The sequence below is a fragment of the Barbus barbus genome (assembly GCF_936440315.1).
Source record: "Barbus barbus genome assembly, chromosome: 14".
NCBI classification, from domain to species: domain Eukaryota; kingdom Metazoa; phylum Chordata; class Actinopteri; order Cypriniformes; family Cyprinidae; genus Barbus; species Barbus barbus.
Window position 1 is genome coordinate 25,503,916 of NC_136742.1, and position 23,688 is coordinate 25,527,603.

Genomic DNA, 23,688 nt, shown 5'->3' on the forward strand with positions numbered 1-23,688 from the left:
AAAAAGGGATTTTTTTATATTTACATAAACACTGAACCATACATAATGTATTAACAGCATCTAAAGCATTACTTTATGTATAAACAACTTTAGAGATAAATGCATGGAATTATTGATACATTACTGATTGTATGTAATAAATGGCATATAAACAAAACATAATAGGCATATATAGTATATAGAGATACATTAAATGCTGTCAATGCGTCCATATTGTAGGTTTCAGCATATATGCAAGTGCACAACAATGCATGTGTAATAGTTCAAGAGTTGTAGATTTATATGAAATAAGAAAATAAAAATAGGACCACTGTACAGAAGCTGTGCCCACAGAATTTTACATTATGTATCACACAAAATAGAAAGATAACTTGAGTATTCCTATTGACTCTTTAGCCAAGTTAGAGGCTATGATTACATATTTATATTGTGAATTTTGTCTGGGAAGTACCGCTTGTTTACAATCAGTGAGGATGTGTAATTATTTGTTTCCTTTGAGAAAAATTTCAGCAAAAAGCTGAAACCTGGAAGATTTTTATGTACTATATGTATTTAAAACATACTGTATATTGCCCTTTTTCCATACACACACACACACACTTAAATAATAATAATGATAATAATAAAAAAAACATCCTTGAAATAAAACTGACAAATTCTGAGTTTTAAATTCACTCATTTGGGCTTTAAACTAAACTGCTGTAAAAACCTATTGCCAAAGACTACTGACAACACAGCATTCCATAAAACAGCTGATAATTTAGAGTAAAATATTGTCACACGATCTAAACCATAAGCTGACCAAGATAAGCATGTGGAAGCATGCACTATAGCACGTGTCACTGTACAACACTTTTTTTAAGGATGTGTCAAACACAGTGTTAGTGTTACAGTTTAACAGCTTTTGTAATACTGGATCATTTTAAATATTACTTTAAAAGGAATAGAGCAACCAAAAATGAATGTATTGTCTTGTGTTGTTCCAAACTCCCCAAAGTTAAAAAAAAATAACTATTCATTTAGTTAATAAAATAATTAGAATATTACTAAACTATAATAGTATCTCAGTGATACTAAAATAACACTTTGTATTATTTTTTTTGCAATGACGTAAGGTGAGTAAATAAACAGAGAATTCTCATTTTTGGGTGAACTATTTCTTTAACTTCAGTGACTCTGAAGTTGGAAAGATTGCAAAGACGGTACTTTGTTTTACTCTATCTTGTCCTTGGTATGAATATAAATGCCTTGGAAACCAACTTAGCCTAATATGGAAATGGTTACGAAATAAAGCGATATTCCACGACTCTACGACAAAGTGTGAAGAATCAGCTAAAGCCTACTAAATGTGACTCAACCCCTCTGCAATATAAGAATCCTAAACGGGAAACACAGCTTACGTTGTGGTAAAATAATATTAGGTAAAATCCTTTCTTCGTAAAGGGGTATTTGCTGTGAAATACTGAAACCTGGACCAACGATGGTGTTTTCTTTAATGGAAGTAGCATATGCCTGTCTGACACCGTCAACAGCTCTATGCGTTCCTTTCGAAATACTCCTGAGCGACTCCTGATTTGGGGATTATAAATGTAGGATACCCCAAAGCTTGCGAATCTTTATAAGCATGATTATCCATCCTACAGTACCATGTTCTACATAATAATCACGAGAAGCACACAGGATATTCACAGCAGTCTTTACAGGTTCATGTCACAATTACTCCCTCAATCTCACGTCTAGAACTGAAGTGTATTTACAGATTTGAATTGGCACTTGACAATTACATACGGACGTCCGCCGTTAGCTCTTTGCTTCAAAAATATGATTTTAACTGGCAGCTCTCTGCAGTGTTCCTGGAGGCTGTTCGTGTGTTCTTTCGCTTTTTAACATTTCCTTTCTTTGTACATTTTTTTTTTTCTCGTGTTATAGGAACAAGGTGCGCTCCTCCCCAGCATACGGGGCTTGACGTTTCCTCGTTGCCTGGGGAATTAAGAGCCTTTAGTCCAGAGAAAGCAGCGGCTGCATGTTTTCTTCTTCGCTTTTCACTTTTTCTGGTCGTTTCAGGACACCTGGTTCCACCACGGACTGGGATCTGTGGGTATAAATAAAATATGAATGAACCGAAATTCAAGATGCACAACTGAGAAATGAAAAGTCCTGAGAGTGCACTGAAAGCCAGGATACAAAATCTAATTTAAATCTCAGAATATACAAGAAAAGTAATGACATGACAATGAAAGGTAAACATTTATTAGATTATTATTTATTACATTCTTTAAATTATTATGAATATTTCTAGGCTAAGAATCAAATAAGAAAATCAGGAATAGTTCAACCAAAAATTTAAATTTGCTGAAAATGTATTCACTTTCAAGACATTCAAGATGTAGATGAGTTTGTTTTATCATCTGAACAGATTTGGATCAATTTAGCATTGCATCACTTGGTCACCAATGGATCCTCTGCAGTGAATGGGTGCCGTCAGAATGAGTCCAAACAGCTGATAAAAATTATCCACAAGTAATCCAAACAACTCCAGTCCATCAATTAACATCTTGTGAAGTGAAAATCAAAATACTCCATAATCCATAAAAACACTTCCTCTACTGGAAAAAGTCCATTCCGTGTTGTCTGCTCACATCAAAATCCACCAAAATATTTGTTTGTAACTGTTTTGGACTGTTTTTGCTTGCAAAAATTATCTCCTGATTCAGACATGGCAACTTTTATCCTCTGGAAAAAATTATATTATGGTTAAAGGACTCGTATTTTAGCTGGAAACATGTTAAAAACATTTTGATGGATTTATTACAAACATGCAGCTTTTCGCTTCACAAAATGTTAATTTATGGACTGGCGTCATGTGGATTACTTGTGGATTATTATGTTTTATCAGCTGTTTGGACTCTCATTCTGACGGCACCCATTCACTGCAGAGGATCCATTGATGAGCAAGTGATGTAATGCTAAATTTCTCCTGTTCTGATGAAAAAACAAATTCATGTACATCTTTGATGTCCTGAGAATGAGTAAATGTTCAGCAAATCTGCATTTTTGAGTGAAATATTCCTTTAAATCTGAAATTCATTAAATGTTTCCAAATCTGACTAGATAGATAGATAGATAGATAGATAGATAGATAGATAGATAGATAGATAGATAGATAGATAGAAAATACAAACATGGAATAAACTACATGACAGGTATCACTGAAATGGGTGTCTGGAGAAATCCCACCTGTCTGTGTGACAGACCTGGACTCAGCAAACAGTGAAAAATGTCTGTGGCAAAGTCTGAAATCACACAGCAACCTACCAACCATAATAACACAAAATATCTCTTGAGGATAATGAACTACATCTTTTTTCAACTAACAAATCACAGAATGACGCACATAAGCTGTTAAACTACAACGTCACAGCAAGAATCCATGCTATTTGAGTGCAACCCAATGCAAATACAAGAGAAAACTGTGTTGGTGGAAAAAAAGTGATGTCCATGTGACCTTTCCAGAGCAGGCAAAATGACGAAGTGTGGTTTTAATTACTCTGAATAATTTACCCTTTGGAAGATTGTGGGAGGTGTTAGCTTTTTAAAATCAGACATTCCTAGGCTCACACTCATTTTAACACAATGGCATTTTAGGGAGTGAAAATTTAAACCACTAAGTAAATATTATACAACACTGTTGCTTGATTTATTACTGACTGGAAGCAGAAATGTCAGTGGTGATGCATCTTGCATGTATATGACAACACATATATATATATATATATATATATATATATATATATATAAACACATGAGCATATATATATATATATATATATATATATATATATATATATATATATATATATATATATATATATATATATATATATATATACATACACACACACACACACTCACCGGCCACTTTATTACGTACACCTGTTCAATTGCTTGGTAACACAAATTGCTAATCAGCCAATCACATGGCAACAACTCAATGCATTTAGGCATCTAGATGTAGTGAAGACGACTTGCTGAAGTTCAAACCGAGCATCAGAATGGGGAAGAAAGGGGATTTAAGTGACTTTGAACGTGGGATGGTTGTTAGTGCTAGACGGGTTGGTCTGAGTATTTCAAAAACTGCTGATCTACTGGGATTTTCACGCACAACCATCTCTAGGCTTTACAGAGAATGGTCCGAAAAAGAGAAAATATCTAGTGAGCGGCAGTTGTGTGGACGAAAATGCCTGGTTGAGGTCAGAGGTCAGAGGAGAATGGGCAGACTAGTTAGAGATGATAGAAAGGCAACAGTAACTCAAATAACCACTCGTTATAACCAAAGTATGCAGAATACCTGAACGCACAACACGTCGAACCCTGAAACAGATGGGCTACAGCAGCAGAAGACCACACCGGGTGCCGCTCCTGTCAGCTAAGAACAGGAAACGCAAAGGCTCACCAAAATTGGACAATAGACGATTGAAAAAATGTTGCCTGGTCTGATGAGTCTCAATTTCTGCTGCGACATTCAGATGGTAGAGTCAGAATTTGGCGTAAAGAACATGAAAGCATGGATCCATCCTGCCTTGTCTCAGAGGTTCAGGCTGGTGGTGTAATGGTGTGGGGGATATTTTCTTGGCACACTTTGGGCCCCTTAATACCAATTGAGAATCGTTTAAACGCCACAGCCTACCTGAGTATTGTTGCTGACCATGTCCATCCCTTTATGACTACAGTGTACCCATCTTCTGATGGCTACTTCCAGTAGGATAATGCACCATGTCACAAAGCTCAAATCATCTGACTGGTTTCTTGAACATGACAATGAGTTCACTTTACTCAAATGGCCTCCACAATCACCAGATCTCAATCCAATAGAGCACCTTTGGGATGTGGTGCAACGGGAGATTCGCATCATGGATGTGCAGCCGACAAATCTGCAGCAACTGCGTGATGCTATCATGTCAATATGGACCAAAATCTCTGAGGAATGTTTCCAACACCTTGTTGAATCTATGCCACAAAGAATTAAGGCAGTTCTGAAGGCAAAAGGGGTCCAACCCGCTACTAGCAAGGTGTACCTAATAAAGTGGCCAGTGAGTGTATATTTCCAGTGGAAAGCACTGTAGCTATTTTAATTGTAGCTATTGTTTTTAATTAGTTGTTGTTGTTATTATTTTTATTAATAGTATTATTTAATAGTATTAGTTTTATTAATAGTGTTATTTATATATATATATATATATATATATATATATATATATATATATATATATACACACACACACACATTATAACATATGTTTGTTTATATGTGTTTATATATGTTGTCATATACATGCAAGATGCATCACCACTGCCATTTTTTTATATATATATATATATATATATATATATACTGGACACATGGTTTATCATGTGGGGATAATGAATAAAAACATAAAATATTTGGGTATTTTTAGAAAGAAAAAATAAATATACAAAACAAAACTATACAAAAACTGCTGTGCACACAAGTACTTTATTTATGACAGATTATAGGTGATAAGATGAAATGTGTATTTTTACATTCCACCAGATTTATTACAGCTCAAATAATTTATTAAATGAGTCAAATGGTATCATTTCTCACTCTTGTAAACCAAAGCCCCAGTATGTGACCTGTTTGTGACCATAGATGGAATTGAATAGATAGATAGATAGATAGATAGATAGATAGATAGATAGATAGATAGATAGATAGATAGATCAGCATCAGCGATCTGTTCCCACATCTAAAACATGATAAACTATGTTAATAATACAGCACTAAAGAATAATTCACAATACAGGGTGCAGGATTCCATCAAAGCTTTTTTTTATGTACATAGATTTATGCGCGGACTGGGAGGTTTAGTTTAATAGCCAAAGCTGTTTAAGGAACAGTACTTAGATGTTTTTCTATTGCTAAGATCAAAGACCTACTTTCTTCCAAATACTGCGTCCCCCAGACGCTTTGGTAGAATTCAAGCACTACAAACAGTTGCTTTATATGTGAGAGCCAAATAAGCCATTGCAAACTGCTATATTTGGTAGCCAACGTCTCTGCACAAGTACAGCCCCAGCTGCAGAAGGCAAAGAAAGAAAGATGTTTACCACAGGTAAACCTCTATAACGTGTTCTTTTATGCTCTATATGTGTCCATGTATAGATAGTGCATCATTTAACACAGCTCACGGCAGCAGCTTCACTCCCTCATGCTGATTTCATGACCCAGTAAGTCGAGACACCTCACCCTGTCTTGATCAGTGAAACCAGCTCAAGTCGCTGGGTCAAACCCAGACTGTAAGATCATCCCAAAATGCTTATTTTATTTCGAAGAGCTGCATTTTATCATAAAACTAGGGAGTTGGTTGCTAAGCACCATACCCAAGAAGAAACATACAGTGTGCAGCTCAAATGTGACTCCTTTAACAAACACTGTAGCTTCTTTTACGCCCCTAGCAAAGCTGCTTATTTTTGTTATCCAGAGCGACTCTCTTGATAATTCTACTTGAATGAAGACTGCGAACAAGCAAATGCTGTTTCCATAGCAAGCCACCAAATGATGTCATTCAACAAGCGTATTAGAAATAAACAACAACATGCATAATATGGCCAGTTTGATGACCTCATGAGCTTGTTTTAATGAGCACCAGTGTTCAGGTTAACTAAAATTAAAACTATTAAAAATAGTTTGGAGTATTTAAAATAAAGCTGAAAATAAAATAATGAAAAAATGCATAATAAAATATTGAAAATATATAAAATAATATTATTTGAAATTTAAACTTAAAAAATTAAAACAATAAACATTTGCCTTAGCAACTGACTGAAATACAGTTAAATAAGTTGAAATAAGTTGAAGTTTTAAATTTACTAAAACTAAAAAATGAAGTAAAAATAATTTACATTATTAACAAAGCCAATAAAAATAAAAAATACACAATACAAAACACAAAAATTAAAATGAAAAATGAAAATATAAAAATAAAAGCTAATTTAATATATTAATAAATACTATTTTATATTTTTATATATATAGCATTCCAATAAGCTTAAATAAAACTGCAAAATACATAAATGGATGCACTGAAAAGTTAGAACATCAAGTAACAGACCTCTTCATAGTTTTAGGGGACAGGTCTTTCTCCAGGTCTTTGACAGACAAGGTATAGGATTCGGGGCAGTAGTCCGTCTCCTCGTCATACGCGTGGTCAAGCAGCGTTCTGGCCCAGGTGCCCATGTCGTAAGGAGGCAGCATGCCACCCAGCTCAGACGGCAGAATCTCAGGCAAGATCAACTGGTGCAAGCTGTTCAGATTGTTTCCATGCATGAAAATCTAAATATACAACACATAAAATATTGTTATTTGCCTGGTTATTTTTTCATAGTAACTGTAAGCTGCAGCTTTTGCTGTTTATCATTTAGTGGTTTGCACTAAATTCTATGACACTGCATTGTGCATTTTTTGAACATCAGAAGCCTGTATATTTGAGTGTTTATCACATGTACATAAACAGAACAGTTAACAATTATATGTGATAAATGTCTGAAAACAGACACACAAAGTCTGAAAATTAAACAATTCCCTCACCCTTTTTCTTGTTTTGTCTTTGAGGAAAGGCCGGATGACTGTGTACAAAGCGTGGATGTACCAAGGTTGGTTGACAAAATGAATCCCTCCAAACCTTGCCGGAAAGCTATCCTGTGGGTAGTAGAGAAAATAAGAAAATAAATGAACAAAAATTATTATTATATTTAACATGCTTATAAAATATGATATTATATAAATAATATTTTATAAAACATTCAAAATTAAAATTAAAACTATTGTATTAAAATTGATATATAAAATAACAATAAAAATAATAATTTATACTAGTTCAATAATTTTTTCTTAAAATGAAGCCGGACTGTACATTGAAAAAAATGGTGGCAAATACAATTTGCACTCAGAAATTGCCAGTACAGCACAAGAAACTGAAGTAGAGAAACTGAAATAGCATTTTCTTGTAAAATATACTCAAATAATCTTTGTTGTATTTACTACTTGAAAATGTACTGTGTGTGTATGAACGTGTACAATGTGTGTAATTTTATGTAAATAAATGTCTATGCATATTTAGTAATTGCTAGAATTTGTGAGGAGAAAAAATCAGATTACATGACACCAATGACCACCGCTCCCATTTGTAGTACCTTGAGACAAGTTCATGATTCCACAGAGGATTACAACAAAAAGCGGGCATAATTCCCATTTCTCCTGATATCACACTGCTGAAGTTGATAAATACTTTGCTGTGTTCACTAATCTGCCCTGAACAGTAATCCATATTCATAAAGCTGACTGCAAGGGTTCCGGGAAGCTTCATAATGATGCTGTCTTGCGGTCGTTCGCTAAGCTCACAAAAATCAAGACATAAGTAATGAGGGTAAAATCCCAGGTTACAGAATGTAAACTTGTGTCTAGATAAGTCATGTGAAAGAAACCCCTCATGCTTAGGCTGCATTTATTTGAACAAAACACAGCAAAAACAGTCATCTTACTTTTTTCTACTTGAATATATTTTAAAATGCAATTTATTCCTGTGATGCCAAATAAACTGAATTTTCAGAATCTTTACTACAGTCTTCAGTGTCCCATGATCCTTCAGAAATCATTCTAATATGTGACCCTGCCTGCACCACAAAACCAGTCATAAGGATCAATGTTTTGAAATTGAGATTAATACATCATCTCAAGCTTTCCATTGATGTATGGTTTGTTAGGATTGGACAATATTTGGCCGGGATACAACTATTTCAAAATCTGGAATCTAAGTGTGCAAAAAAATCTAAATATTGAGAAAATCACCTTTAAAGTTGTCCAAAAGAAGTTCTTAGCAATGCATATTACTAATCAAAAATTAAGTTTTGATATATTTATGGTAGGAAATTTACAAAATATCTTCATGGAACATGATCTTTACTTATCCTAATGACTTTTGGCATAAAAGAAAAATCTATAATTTTTACCCATTCAATGTATGTATTGTTGGCTATTGCTACAAATACACCCGTGAGACTTAAGACAGGTCCAGGGTCACATATGATGATTTGGTGCTCAAGATGCCCAATTTTTTAATTCAGTGCATGTCATCACATCATGGCCTTGTTTACTGCTTCTCATTGACTCTCATATCATAACAGAACTGTGTTTTTGGTTCCACTGGCGTAATGCCGGTGATGGACAGCTGCAAGCAAGCGGGCCGTAGCCACCAAGGCCCCCAGGCCAGTGTCCGGCGGCAGACCGCAGGCTTGTGGGCATTAGATCTGGCACTGGATCTGACATAGAAGCAGGTGATGGTGCAAATGCATGCCGATTGGCCGGTGCTTCAGAGGAGGGGCTATGAGGCATTTGCCAGCAGGTGGTGTCGGCACACACGATGATATCTCTGCTCTGAGACCCTGCTGCTACCGAGCGAGATTAAGGTCTCAGCTGCATTAAACATGAATAGCTAAACTCTGGTGTGAGCTGGTGAAACCTGATTGATCTGTGTCCCTGTAGTGTGACAGTGGGAGGAGACAGAGGCAACGGGGAGGGGAAGCTGCCATAATGCTCTCTTTGCTGGATTCTAGAATTCAGAATTCACATCATCTGATCCTGCAATGCTGAAAAAGTATTATTAAATGTAAAGGTTAACAGACATGAGGTCTCAGGATTAAGCTGGGGCTCAATTCTACAACCTAGTGAGCTGAATTGCAGTCTAAAAAGGGTTAGATTTCACTCAGAAATTGCTTGTAAATTTCGCAATGAATTGCAAAGAAACAGCTTAGTAGTAGTGAATTAAGCATGAAATTGTAAAGCAGAAAGATTGAAATATGTACTCCAATAATCTTTGAATTACAAAGAATTTTTACAGTTTACTGTCTACATAGGCAGCTCACTTAAAATGCAGCATCCATACAGAAATGGAAAATCTCTACATAGGCAACAACTAATACAAATCATACAAAAACTGGCATGAGCTGAATAATGACACGGTTGTTCTCCGTAGAGCTGCTTATAGCTGAATTGAACTTGTTTCATAATTAATGAACTTGGGCAGATATTAAACTGAATTGAAACAACACTGAACTAAAGTGAGCTGAATAATGACACACTATGCCTTCTGCAGCTAAAATTGAATTTGTTTTTCAACATTAACACTCAGTTTTTCTGTTTATTAATGTGAAATTGATTTGAAACTATCTGTATTGTATAATTGTATCTGTACCGCTACAGGGAAATGTGACTTGATAAAGCATAACTCACTCAAAGCACAACTGCTCACATTTCAGTACTCTAATATAAAATACACACACAGTAAAAAAAAAAAAAAAAAAAGTTGAGCCAACTTAAAATTTTAAGGCAACCAGCTTCAGCAGATTTTTGAGTTCTCTCAACTTATTTTTGTAGGAGATTTTCAACTTTTTGTTGTATAAACCTAAAACAACAAGTTGAAAAAACCAACAGGTTTGCTAAACAAATGTTTACAAAGTAAATGAAAAAAGCTGCACATTAAACAAAAGTGGTGCTCGGGTACCAATGTCCACTTTATGCTGATAGACAAAAAGTCTAAGACTGCAGAAGACTATTTATATTTTGAGATCGAGAAACCTAAATGCTCTTAGAAAACAGGTTTCATATCCAGGAATCCTGTCACAGAAACTAGGACAGCTAGCTTCGCAAAATCAGTTAGGATGAACGTCACATAATATTATTAATATTCATGAGCGAAGTCATGCTTGGCACTGTTTGTGCACTGAGCTACTGACAAAACATTAAAGTATTTGATGACAAAAATTTGCAGATTTTTGTTAATGTCAAGGTTTTTACATGAACTTCTCATAAAAAATATAAAAGACTCTTAGGGAGTGATCTGGGTTTTATGCATAATGCTCCTATTTTGGTCAAGTGATGCACTCAAATGGATTGTTGGAAAAGGCTTTAGTTTGCTTGTATTAGCTTGAATTCAAAGCCATCAAGCAGCTAACATAGATTCTGGCAGCAGGTCAGATTGACTAGAAAGGAGTAGAGCCACAGGATAATTGCTCTTAAAAGTGCCTCATCGTGAAATCAGGAACCATTTAAAACATCAATCTGCAATGTTAAATAATTACCGGTTTTAAACAGCGCCACTAAATTACAGTTTATCAAAGAATGGCTTTGCGTAGAGCTTCATGGGGTTGTTTTTAGTCTCTGTATAAGCTGATGGACTGCTGATTTCATCTGTGCATTTTGTTTCAGTGGCTTGACATGAAACCTCCATCTCTTTTCTTGTCTAGTGTCACTGATGATGCACGACTGAACTCCAGCAAGGTAATTGAAAAAAAAAAAAAAAAAAATCCATTTGCTGGAGTCCTTTTGAAAGACGTAGCCTGAGGAAAAGCTTGTATTTTATCATGGTCCCCTTACCAAATAATACATATCAGTCAGAGTCAGCGAGCTGTCCTAGTTTCAGTGACATGATTCCTGGATATGAGATCTGATTTCTAAAAGTCTTAAAAGGCGAAAAAACAAAGGTTTTGTGACCCTAAAATACAAATAGTCTTCTGTTTTCCAGACTTTTTAAACGATCAGCACAAAATTTGGTCCACCTTCTGGCCTATTCTGCTCAAGAATCGCTCACTTTTTAACAAAAGACTTGTTTACAAATGTTACCGCTAGTTTTGAGAACATTATTTGAACATGCTAAATTAATTGATTCAACACAATCTAATTTTGATGCAGTTACACTTAAAAAATAAATAAATATAAAATAAAATATTTTCCAGAAATAACATCTAAACATCCTTACTGTACATACGATCTGAAAATACCTATCATTTTCTGAGATATCTAACAAAAAAGAATGAGCTTCATGCTTAAAAAAAAAAAAATTGTTTAAAAGTTGAAAAAGAATTCTCCCTTTAAATGAAATAATACTACATTTAATAAGTGTTTCTCTTTTTTTCACTGGCAAATATTTGTAGTTTTAGATATTTATGTTAATTTTCAATGAAATAATAATCAAAATTCCTATAGCAACTAATTTAATATATCATATTAGATCATCATAAATAAAACCATTTTATTTGACAGACAAATTAAAAAGTTTTGTTGTTACCCAATGAAAACTCAAAACCTCTGTAAACTCTATTGTAAATCTATTCAGTAATTCTCCATTGCGCAAGCTCATTGTAGCATCAACATTATTTTCTGGTGACTTTTGTACAAAATTTTGCACACTCTGACATACAGAAATTGCGCAACAGCCAGATTTGAGCTCACTCTTGCCATTTTTGATTATAATATACACCAGGCAGTCCATGAGCTGTGTTTTCTGAAGCTGAGACTAACATACAAACAGTTAACATCCCGTTAGCAATACTTTGTCTAAAACTAAGACAAATTAACCATAACTGCGCGAACCAGTAATACGAAGCTTCACGCTCTGACACATACCATTGCTCACATCAATAATTTAGCTCTACAGGAGACGTTTTATCTACACTTGCCAGATCCAGCCCACTGAGCTTAGCAACGCAAGGCCGCTGACAGCTATCCTACAGATCAGAACAGCCTCGTTATAGTGCGATAAACAGAGCACGGCCGTAACTGTGCCACTTTTCAGAGAGCAAAACAATTAGTCTAACTCCAGTCCTGCAGGCCCAGATATGTCTAGTGCCGTTTCCCAGATAAGCAAGACGCATAGAAGCTCTCTACTTTCTGGGAGGCAGCAGTGGATCTTAGCATCCACATGAGCCAGTCAAACCAACTGACATGAGAGATGCAAACTCTTTCCATGTGCATGTTGCTCTATTGATTAAATAGGGACTGAAAGGGCCCTCTTCCCTGGATCACGCTTTGCTGTGTTTGTTTATGGGACAAAGACTATAAATATTGCACAGACCTCATGCCCTGAGCACATAGCTGTTCAAGCAAATACAATGAACTTGAATGAAATCTCTTTGTATTGGGTACTGCAAATTAAAAAGAATGCACTGGTGTTGGAAACAATTTAAAGCACTATACTCTTAAAACTAAAAGGTTCTTTATTGACATCAATGTTTCCATGAAGAACATTTAACATCCATGGAAACTTTCCATTCCACAAAAGGTTCTATATAGAGGAAAAAATGTTCTTTAGAGTACTAAAATGTTCTTCGCAATGAAAACAAAATGGTCCTTTTAAAAACCTGTATTTCGTAGTTCAGCCGAAAATTAAATGCGGATGAGTAAATGATGACAGAATTGTAATTTTGGGTGAACTATCCCTTTAAGAGAAGTTACATTCTATAAGAGACATTATTTGTGACAAAGGCCCACTGAAAGGACTTTGAATCCATCTATTGAATAAGTTACCAAAAATAAAATAATATAAAATGAAATGAAATAAAATAAAATAAAATAAAATAGCACTCGTAATAGTAGAATTAAAATAGAATTATTGCTAATACTCTGATATCAGTCCCAGACAAGCAATAAAAAACAAATAAAATTTAATTAAAATTTAATTTAATTTAATTTAAAAAATAAATATTAAAATAAAATGATCAAATATTTTATAATGATATTTAAAAATTATATTATTATTTTTTATTAATAATAATAATAATAATAATAATAATAATTGTTGCTGATACTCCAACAACTGTCAGTCTCAGCAATAAAAAAAACCTTACAGTGCAATAAAAATGACTTTTTTTTATAGGAATGCAACGTGATGCATGTCAGTCTGTCAGGATAATGAACTTCTTGTGCTTTCTAAGATGCACTTTCAGTGCCCTACATAGAAACACGCACATACGGCCACAATAGCTGAGTGACATGAGTGTGTCTCTCTCTGTGAGCATAGCCCATCTGGAGGGTGCATAGCATGGCGGTTGGACAGGTTGCCAGGGAAACTCGGCATGGGGTGGGCTGGGGAAGATTGGTCCATTGTGATTGGCTGCCAAGCATGGGTTATTTCTCAAGACTAAGAGAGACAAAAGGCATGTCCAAAGCAAAGAAGCAAACAACAAAGCACTGCTCCAGGAAAGCCAAGACCACTTTCTCTTACTTCTGTTCGACTCGGGAGTATGTTTCTGTTTATTGATTTTGCTAAGAACAGCCATTTTCTGTGCATCAAGTGTTCTTTTCTGAACCACCATTTGCAAGGGAACGTATATGATAGATGCCTCTACTGTAAATTGAATAATAAACACATATTACCTCAAATAACACACAATGGCCATTGCCTGCAAATCATGAGGATTTCTGGGAAGAATCCATTAGTTCTTTTTTTTCAATCCTGTTAAAACACATGATAATTTCTGGTATTTTCAATAGCAACAGATTCTAGTTCATCAAATGGACTCAACAGAAAAAAAAATAGCAGAGAACATAAGGGACTTATATATTCTCTCCTCTTCCTTCTGTCCACGTTCTTCTGTTCTTTCTGTTTCTGTCTCTCTGTCATATGCGTTGACTCAATGATATGACAATAAACTAAGCTAAAACACCAAAAAGCACTGAGCCATCAAAAAATGGTTTTGATGCGTCATTACATTGGTGATTAAGACAGGCAGATGTCTATATGAACAATGCCATCCATCAGATTGATGTAACGCTTCACATGACCCTGCACTTTTGTTTAATGACTCAATGTACATACTGTGGGTCTGTCAGTGTCTGTCTGTGTGTGTGTGTGTGTGTGTGTGTATATATATATATATATATATATATATATATATATATATATATATATATATATATATATATATATATATATATATATATATATATATATATATATATATATATATATATATATATATATATATATATGATGGCAAAGCTGAATTTTCAGCAGACATTATTCTAGTCTTCAGTGTCAAATGATCCTTCAGAAATCATTCTAATATGCTGATTTGGTGTTAAAGAAATATTTCTTATTATTATCAATGACGATAACAGTGCAGCTTAATATTTTTGTGAAACCATGATGTGTTTTTTTTCAGGATTCTTAAAAAACAATTAATATAAAGTTCAAAAGAACTTTGAAGTTGCATTAATATTTGAAATGTATATTTTTTAACATAATAATGTACTGTCACTTTTGATCAATTTAATGCATCCTTGCTAAATAAAAGCATTAATTCCTTAATAATAAAAATAATCATACTAACACCGAACTTTTTGAACAGTAGTATATATCTGTAAATGCATGCATTCAAGTCACTCTTTGTAAATTCTTATGCATGCAAATCTGATAAAAAAAGTAAAAAAATCTGGATTCCTGTAAATATTTACATATGTAAATCCTGACTTCTGCTGACAAGCTTGCTGCTGAGGACTCTTTTGAACTGTAACTAATTAGCTGTGGCTGTTTTCTCTCAATCTACGCTATTGTTTCCCTTTCAAACAGCTACAAAAGCGATGTCCCACTCAATGTGAACAGCACATTGTGGATGCAAGATGCTAATGGCGGCGATCAATTATTCACCAGCTAATCTGTCTGAAGAGGCACTGGAATGTGGAATAGGCTCATCATGGACCCGCATTAATATTCAGTCAACAGGCCTCACTCAGCACTGCCTATATGTCATATCAGACCCAAGCCCTCCTCAAAGGAGCAATGTCTAAATGAGAGCTTTCAAGAGGCTGCTTCTGGAAATGGATGATGTCTATGCGCAGACTAGCTATTGTTAAATGCACAGTGACCATTTTAAAGCACAATGGACAATTGCTGCTCGGTTATGTTTAGTAGTGATGTTAAAATAGTGGAAGTTGTACATTTTATGCAATGTGAGTGCAAAACACAGCGGTAGCTGAAGTATCTATAATATGGGTTCCATTGATATTACTCAACTCCTTTCAATTTAGGTATATGGGACAGTTTTGCTCATTTTATCAAAATGAAAAATGTTGGTCCAAACTCTTAAAAAATTAAAAGAATGCAATAAGCTGCTAATTTCAGGTAACACAAACAAAATGGGATGCGGTGGTGTAGTTCACTAAAAATGCCATAAAATGTACTTTAATGACATTTCAAACCTGTATTTCTCTCATTCGCATATCACAAAAACAGATATTTAGAATAATTTCAACAATTTTTTTTTACATACGGTGAAAATCAACTGGGTCTAAAACTAAGCTGGACTGCACTGACTTTAATTATATGGGGGGGGGGCTGAGACATTTCTCTAAATATCTTCTTTTATGTCATACAGATTTGGAATGGCATGAGGGTGAGAAAATTATGACTATTCCTTTAAGGACCACTAATACATGTCAAAAATGTGTTTCACGTCATTACAATGAAAGGGAATGGATCTCAGAAAAGATGCTAACTAATAGAAAAAGAACTTGGATACCTCCAAACTATTAGCACACACTATAGACATTTCCCAATGCACTGCTTTTTTTTTTTTTGCATATCCAGCCATTTTGACTACTTTTAGTTTGATAAATATGACGTAAATTAAGCAAATTAAACAAAAGTTTTTATTTCTATGCAGATTGTGTTCCCTTGCGTTAGATCACTGGGTCAGTTCCCGTTCATGTTACTAACAAAGAGAGGGATTCCTCTACAAGCACCTGTTCAGCCTCACACAAGCAGAATTTCCCTATGCAGTTCTCATTATTCAAGCCTGAAGCACACTTTATGAACATTACATATTTGAAGTTCCATTGCTTCCAAGAACACGCATTTAGATGCATGAAGGTACAAGAATGCATTGTGATATCCATGTTGATTTTTCGATATAAACATTAGATTAAAATAGACAGTAGTGTTACCTGCAGGCCCTCAATTGCCAATCTCAGCATGCTTGGAGTTAACTTGGAAGCTTGCTTGAAAGTGAAGTTACTCCAGTCAATGATCAAGACAAATCCATTTACTTGTAGCTCGGGGTCTTCTATCATTGCTTCCAGAGAAAGTAAAATAGCTCGCAGAATATCCACAAAAGTGTACCTGCAGATAAACATAAGCCTTTAGGAAGTTTTGCAAACAAACTCTAAATGTGCACTATTTTTTAATGACACATGACATTTTCTCATGTAGTTACTGAGTAAGTTTGCTTCTTAGTAGTCAGAATTTGTATTTAAAATTCTACAGGGCTTTATATTTCCCATAATGCTGCAATAAATGTAGCAAATCAGGCACGACTTGACCCTAGTGTTCATCACACATTGTTCCTGTGAGAGGATGCCAAGAGCCCTGCCATCCGAGGCAATGGTGCGACTGGCATCAATTCAAAGGCTGTTTGATATGGACTCGAGCACTATGTACTCTCCAGTCTAAAGAGGTGAGACTAAACACCAACAGTTAGCGGCATGATTTCTCACAACATTAAAACAAATTAAATTTGAAGAAATACATATATAATTTAAGTAATCGTATACATCAACGCACGGTGCCTAAACAGATTAATGCATATATTTATGTACTGCCATTTACCCCCAAAAGTATTTGGACACTTAAAATGTATGAATGTCATAGAATTATACAAAATACCTGCACGAAAATGTAAAATATTTTTGTTTGAAAAATGATTTAAAGAAATAGTTCACCTCAAAATTTAAATGTGCTGAAAAATGACTCATCATCAGGCCAAACAAGATGTAGATTAGTCTGTTTCTTCATCAGACCAGATTTAGAGAAATTTAGTATTACGGTACTTGCTCACCAATGGATTCTCTGCAGTGAATGGGTGCCATCAGAATGAGAGTCCAAACAGCTGATGAAGACATCACAATTATCCACAAGTAATCCACATAATGATGGATTTATTACAAACGTTCAGTTTTTTGTTTCACAAGACGATAGTTGATGGACTGCCGTTGTGTGGATTACTTGTGGATTATTGTGATGTTTTTATCAGCTGTTTGGACTCTCATTCTGACGGCACCCATTCACTGGAGTGGATCCAATGGTGAGCAAGTGATGTAATACTATATTTCTACAAATCTGTTCCAGTGAAGAAACAAATTACTCTACTCATCTATCAAGGATCGTCTGAGGGTGAGTGAGATTTCAGCAAAGTTTCATTTTTGGGTTAACTATTCTTTACGCCTATATATTTACTGAAGTCTTGGATTTGCGGTGTAAATTCATGCTGAGTTACAAGGGTGAATCAAAATGATTCAACTTGGAACTTTAGGCCACATTTAAGCTCACATACTAGTATTTATGTTACAGTTGATACAACCCGCAATACACTTATTGATCAAATATATAGCTTGATTACACAAATATTATTTATTTGATTTTGTAATGTGCCATTCAGCAGAACACTTTCCTGGAGTAACCTGAGATGAAGTGCTTTACTCAAGGACACAGATGATAGATTAACCCTTGGTGGATCTGAACTCTCAGCCAAGCCTCGGCTGTTAACCACTAAGCTGAAACATTACTAAATGAGGCTATATATGGGTTTTTTTTTTTTTTGTCCGGATCAACTGTTAAAAAATGCATTAACAAATGCATAAATACCTCCTATTTGCCTAAACAAAGTCAGTGCATTTTACATCCATATAGCTATTTTGTCATGTGACAACAGATCAGAGAACCTTAAACTGTCATGACTGTATGTCAAGGTCATTTTTTTTATACATTTTAAAAAATGTATTTTACATAATTTTTTTTTTTTTTGTTGTCATACTGTAAAAAAAAAAAAACAGTGACATATATATAAAGGAACATCATGTAAAATACTGGGTCAGGTCAAAGGTCATCAGGGGTCAGTCTTGGAAGATCACACACTCAATTTTTAAAATGTCTCTTAAAGATCTGTCAACTGGTGGACACCATCCTTTGGAAGGGTAAATCAAATTTGCTGTAGACAATTGTATAAATGTTCTTTAAAAGTATATGAAACCAATATTAAATTCCTAAGATTTAGTTTTTTAACATTTCTGATCCTTATTTGTCATTGACCCATATAGAGATAGCAACATGGAATATGTGTAACACTGTAATGTTAAGTTTAAGTAAAAGGTAACACTTCACATCCCTTAATGGCTCAACATCATGCTCTAGTGAATGACAGAAGACTTGTGCTGAAAAGACAGCTCTTACAGTGCGCGTCATTACCCACGATTAGCCAAAATCCAATAGCACCCTACCTGCTCTGATCCCAGTTTGCCGCGAACAGAACCAGAATCTTCCTCCCGTATCTATCCAAATTGGACAGAACCCCAGGAAATCCATCCTTCAGAGCCTGCTTGATCCCCGGATCAGTGGCCTTGAGATTCTTGAACATATCTAGGTTCTGTTGCCGGTACTCAAAATACTGGGCCAGGAGGCGGAAGGCCTCGAAATGGTTAAATTTCCGGGCTCTTAGAAAGCGCAGGATGAAAGCATCATCTGTCCTGAGAAAGCCAATGTCTGGACGGGTGATGATCATGTCCCTCACCTCCTGTATGTCCTGATGCAAAGTGTCGGGGTTCTCCTTTAACTCCACCTTGGCTTTCTCCAGGGTTTCTGGAGACAGGCCTGCCTGTAAATGAGTCATTGTCCTTGCACTGGACCAAGACTGACTATACTGTACTCTATATACTATCACTATTTATTCCCAATGTAGCTGATGATGAAAATCCAATCATAAAGAGCCCTATTACTGCAGCGCTTGCAAATAAAAACCTGACTTTGGAGATGGTCCTGAGTGTAAGCTACGACACTGTTAGTTCACCTCATATATTCTTTTGAGTTCACCTGTATTGTGGGTTTATTAATGCTTGTTCTGCAACGTAAATTCACATACATTCATCTGGTCGTGCTAATCGATTGTATGCATGTATGGCTTAAGCAGGCTGAAATCGTCTTAGTTTGCGTATGATCAAATCTGAGGCGTTCACTCGACTACAAATCCCACCCCAAAAGCATCTAAGAACGAGCATCACGGTTAAAAGCGCTGCTCTATCCTACCATCGTCAAGCGGCCAGGCAATGCGGCACCCTGCAGCATCTCTTGTCATGAGTCTCCATTTAACGCGCATTTCAAATGTTGCCGTGAATTGGAGTCCGAGCATCATCACGATCCCTGTCTCTCTCAGCGCTTCGTTTCCATCCTATACGTCCTTCGGAGCAGACGATATGGTGTCGGTCCGGGTCCGTATGGTTCCGGTGATGTGGTGGATGGTTTACGTCAGTGCTGCTGCTGCTGTTGCTTCGCTTTGTTGCTGATGAGAGTGACTTCAAGCATCGCTCCGGTGATACAGTCTGTCCGTCATCACATGGCGGAGGAGGGGAGAGCGTTGTATCCCCCCGAGACTCACTAAATAAAGCTTTGGCCATTTTTTTCCATTTCCCAGAATTATTTTATGTTTCGAACATAGTGGTATATGCATTTTTTCTCCTTCTGTAAAAAAAAGTACAACAGTAATATAATAATAATTATAGTTGCTGTCGCAATTTAATGTGTCAGTATTTAATCTGTAATCATATATTTAATCTTTTGTTTTTAAATATGCCATATCCAAACAACAACAACAATAATAATAATAATAATAATAATAATAATTGTATTATTATTTCGAATAATCAATCATAATTTTTATCAACATAATTATATATAATGAATAATAATAATGTATTATTATTATAATGATAATTTTGGGGAGATGGCATATTTAACAAATTATTCACAATCAATAAAAAATAACAACATATAATAATAATAATAATAATAATAATAAACAAATTATTATTATTATTATTATTATTATTATTATTATAGTTTGTGTGTGGGATATTTAAAAATATATATATTATTATGACATGATACATCTCATAACAATGTAGGCTAAATAATAGTGACACCAACAACAATATAATAATAATAACAATAATAATAATAATTTTTAAAGCAACATTGCCATCACTAAACAACACTGTAAATATTAAGGTTCAAATGTCAGCTAATCTAAAAAAAAATTTCATGTGATAGTAATTTTCTGGCTTATTAATCAACCTGACTACATTAGGTTACATCAACAGGGTAATTATATGGATCAGATTGGATAGAAATTGCCCCTTAAGGGAACATCTGCTAATTTTAATTTCATATTGTCATTGCCATTAATATTTTAATTACTTAAAGCTTATTCGTAGTACCATTCTTTTATTATATAAATTCCACAGTAACATTCATGTTGACTAAGGGCTATTGCTTATGGGTCAAGAAGCCTGGGCCTCCTACACAAGGCGGGGCTTTTTATTCAAATTAGCTGCAGGCAAAGTAGGTGTTTGTTGTGATGCGTTCTGCCATAAAATAAACAAATGCAGAATTTCACAGGTTAAACTAGCTACAGCCAAAGCAGTGGAACAGATCATATCTGGAGAATAAAACACACATTCAGAAACAGAAGCCAAGCCTTTAGGCTATCCGTGACCATCCACTAGTTCAAGCCTGCAAAGCACTCATCGGTATAAAAGGCATGAATACAAACACGTTAAACTAAAATGCACACACCACTAAGGACACATATGCACATATGGTCAAACAAAAGCTTGCACACACACTTACAGGCAGGTACTTGACTGAGTGCAATCAAAGCCTTCAAGCACCATCTGTGATGATGCAGTCTCTTTCTATTCTGAGTGGACTGATTCTGTCCTGTGGCTATGATTTCATAATGAAAACCTCAGTAACGAGGCTGGTTTTTTTATTTTATGGATTTTGATTAATTATCCTTAAAATATGAATGTAAATGAAGTCTTTTCGAAGTCATGTACCTCTGGACACATTTATTCTGTCTATTTCCCTCATTACAAAGGAGATAGTTACAGTGACTGATCACTATTTCACCCTCATAATCTCACTCTAATTTTAACCCTCTGAGACACAGTTTAAAACATCTCAACATTAAAAAATGCTAAATGTCCCATAATAGGATGGAATATCACTTGATTTGGGAGATAGACCCATAAATAAATATACAACAACGACAATAATTATTAACCATTATTATTATTATTATTATTATTATTATTATTATTATTATTATTAATTCAATAATAACAATGTCAAATATTTATTTAATTATTTATCTGCATAATAATAATAATGTTATTATTATTAAAATTTAGATTATATAATAATATAATTATATAATCTAGATAGATTATATAATAATCTATTTAATTATGGTGATTATTATTATTACTTATATTTTTAAATAGTGTTATTTTTTAAACTATTAAATAATAATAATAAGTCCCAACTGGTTTTGTGTTTTTACTTTCTATTATAAGGCTGAAACAGGAGTCAGTGGTGACTGATCCTGCATCAGACACTGTGTGGAGATTATGAAAGTCATACAGCTGGCTAGGTGCTGGTGGGTGGGGACAGGCAGGCGGGACAGGATAATGTCACATGTTCAGGTGGGGGGAGGGCCGAAGGGTCGGTCACAGCTGAGCCTGGAGGGGGAAGGGCTCCCTAGGGACACTAGATGGAGGGATGATAATTACATTCAGCACTCTGAGAGATGTGGAGGAAATCAAATGAAAGGACCTGCTTGCATTTGAAATGACCTTTGTTGCAGAAGAGCAACTGCCAGTATGGGTCTGCCTTTCTTTGGTCTGGCTTCATTGTGTTCCAGAAGTAGATAAGGGGTTATGTCTCTATCTTTTTTTAAAGACAATGCAATGCATCAAAGAGCTTGAAAGAAGTATGACATTTTAGCATTATGCAATATTATCTCAAAGAACACAGCATGCATATAGTGCTATAAAAAGGAAAAGGGCTCTTAACTAACAGGTGATTTAAAAAAAAAAAAAGTCTCTCCAGCAAGACATTAACACAGGTCAGTTCTCCTTGATTTGTTTACTCAGAGGCATCAAACCCCAACCTTGTCAAACAGTGCTTTCAGCACCACTGGACCCTTCAGTCAATGTAATGAAGTTGGGTAAAATTTACAGTTAATAATTAATACATTTTAATAAATAAAATGAAAAAAAAAAAAATATTTTCATGAATATGACAAAAACAAATCTGGAATTGAATTGAGATCTTTCAGATTAGTGTTAAATATAATTTGCTTAAGATCTTGTATAAAACAATTTGTTCAAAGTAATTTTACCTGCATTTTCAATTCAATTCTTAAAGGCACAAATACCTGCTATACATCCATATCAGTTATAATTTTACCAAATGTCCAAAAAAACAGATTTTTGGCAGGTTTCAGTCAGTGAATAAAGTGGGCTACATTTCCAATTAAGAATGAATAAATATTAAATATTACTATAAAAGTCCTATAAATATGAAAAAAATGAGGGGGGGGGGGGGGCTGAATTAGGATTGGAATTTTCACATCAGCGAAAAACAGAATTATTGATCTTATGATGTTATTTGAAATAAAAGTGCATAGAATCATCAAAACGTGATGTTTTAACACATTTAGAAACAACTACTGTGAAACTGTATTTGAAATTAAAGTACACAGAATCATCCGTAAGCTTTCAACATGTTTAGAAACAAGGATTTAGAAACCAAAGTACACATTTTTTTAATATCTAGTGGGGTTATGCCACGCTATGATGCTTAAAATTATTTAAAGAAATAGTTTAAGAGCATAGAATCTCTGTAGATATAAATAGGCACAAGAGAAAACCACTGGTGCTACAAATGCTCCATATCAAAGCAACGTCCAAGAGCTTATCGGTCAGGCCAGATGGTGAGTGCATGT

General features: G+C 34.8%; 1 protein-coding gene across 1 annotated transcript; it reads right to left on the minus strand.

The window, feature by feature from the left end:
• Nucleotides 1-1,917: 1,917 nt before the first annotated feature.
• On the minus strand, nt 1,918-20,192 carry LOC306880227 (clavesin-2). The gene is made up of 5 exons (XM_079433604.1): nt 19,127-20,192; nt 16,799-16,973; nt 7,610-7,720; nt 7,134-7,354; nt 1,918-2,092 (listed from the first exon to the last, which is right to left on the minus strand). The coding sequence occupies exons 1-5, from the start codon at nt 19,513-19,515 to the stop codon at nt 1,999-2,001; spliced, it is 990 nt and encodes a 329-aa protein (XP_079289730.1). The 5' UTR covers nt 19,516-20,192; the 3' UTR covers nt 1,918-1,998.
• Nucleotides 20,193-23,688: the final 3,496 nt, after the last annotated feature.

Excerpts from the sequence above, each read along its gene's own strand:
- LOC306880227 (XM_079433604.1), bottom strand. The coding sequence starts at position 19,515 with ATGACTCATTTACAGGCAGGCCTGTCTCCAGAAACCCTGGAGAAAGCC. Across the intron at positions 7,721-16,798 it reads TGGCAATTGAGGGCCTGCAG|GATAGCTTTCCGGCAAGGTT; the intron begins GTAACACTACTG and ends TACTACCCACAG. Across the intron at positions 2,093-7,133 it reads TCCCCTAAAACTATGAAGAG|ATCCCAGTCCGTGGTGGAAC; the intron begins GTCTGTTACTTG and ends TTATACCCACAG.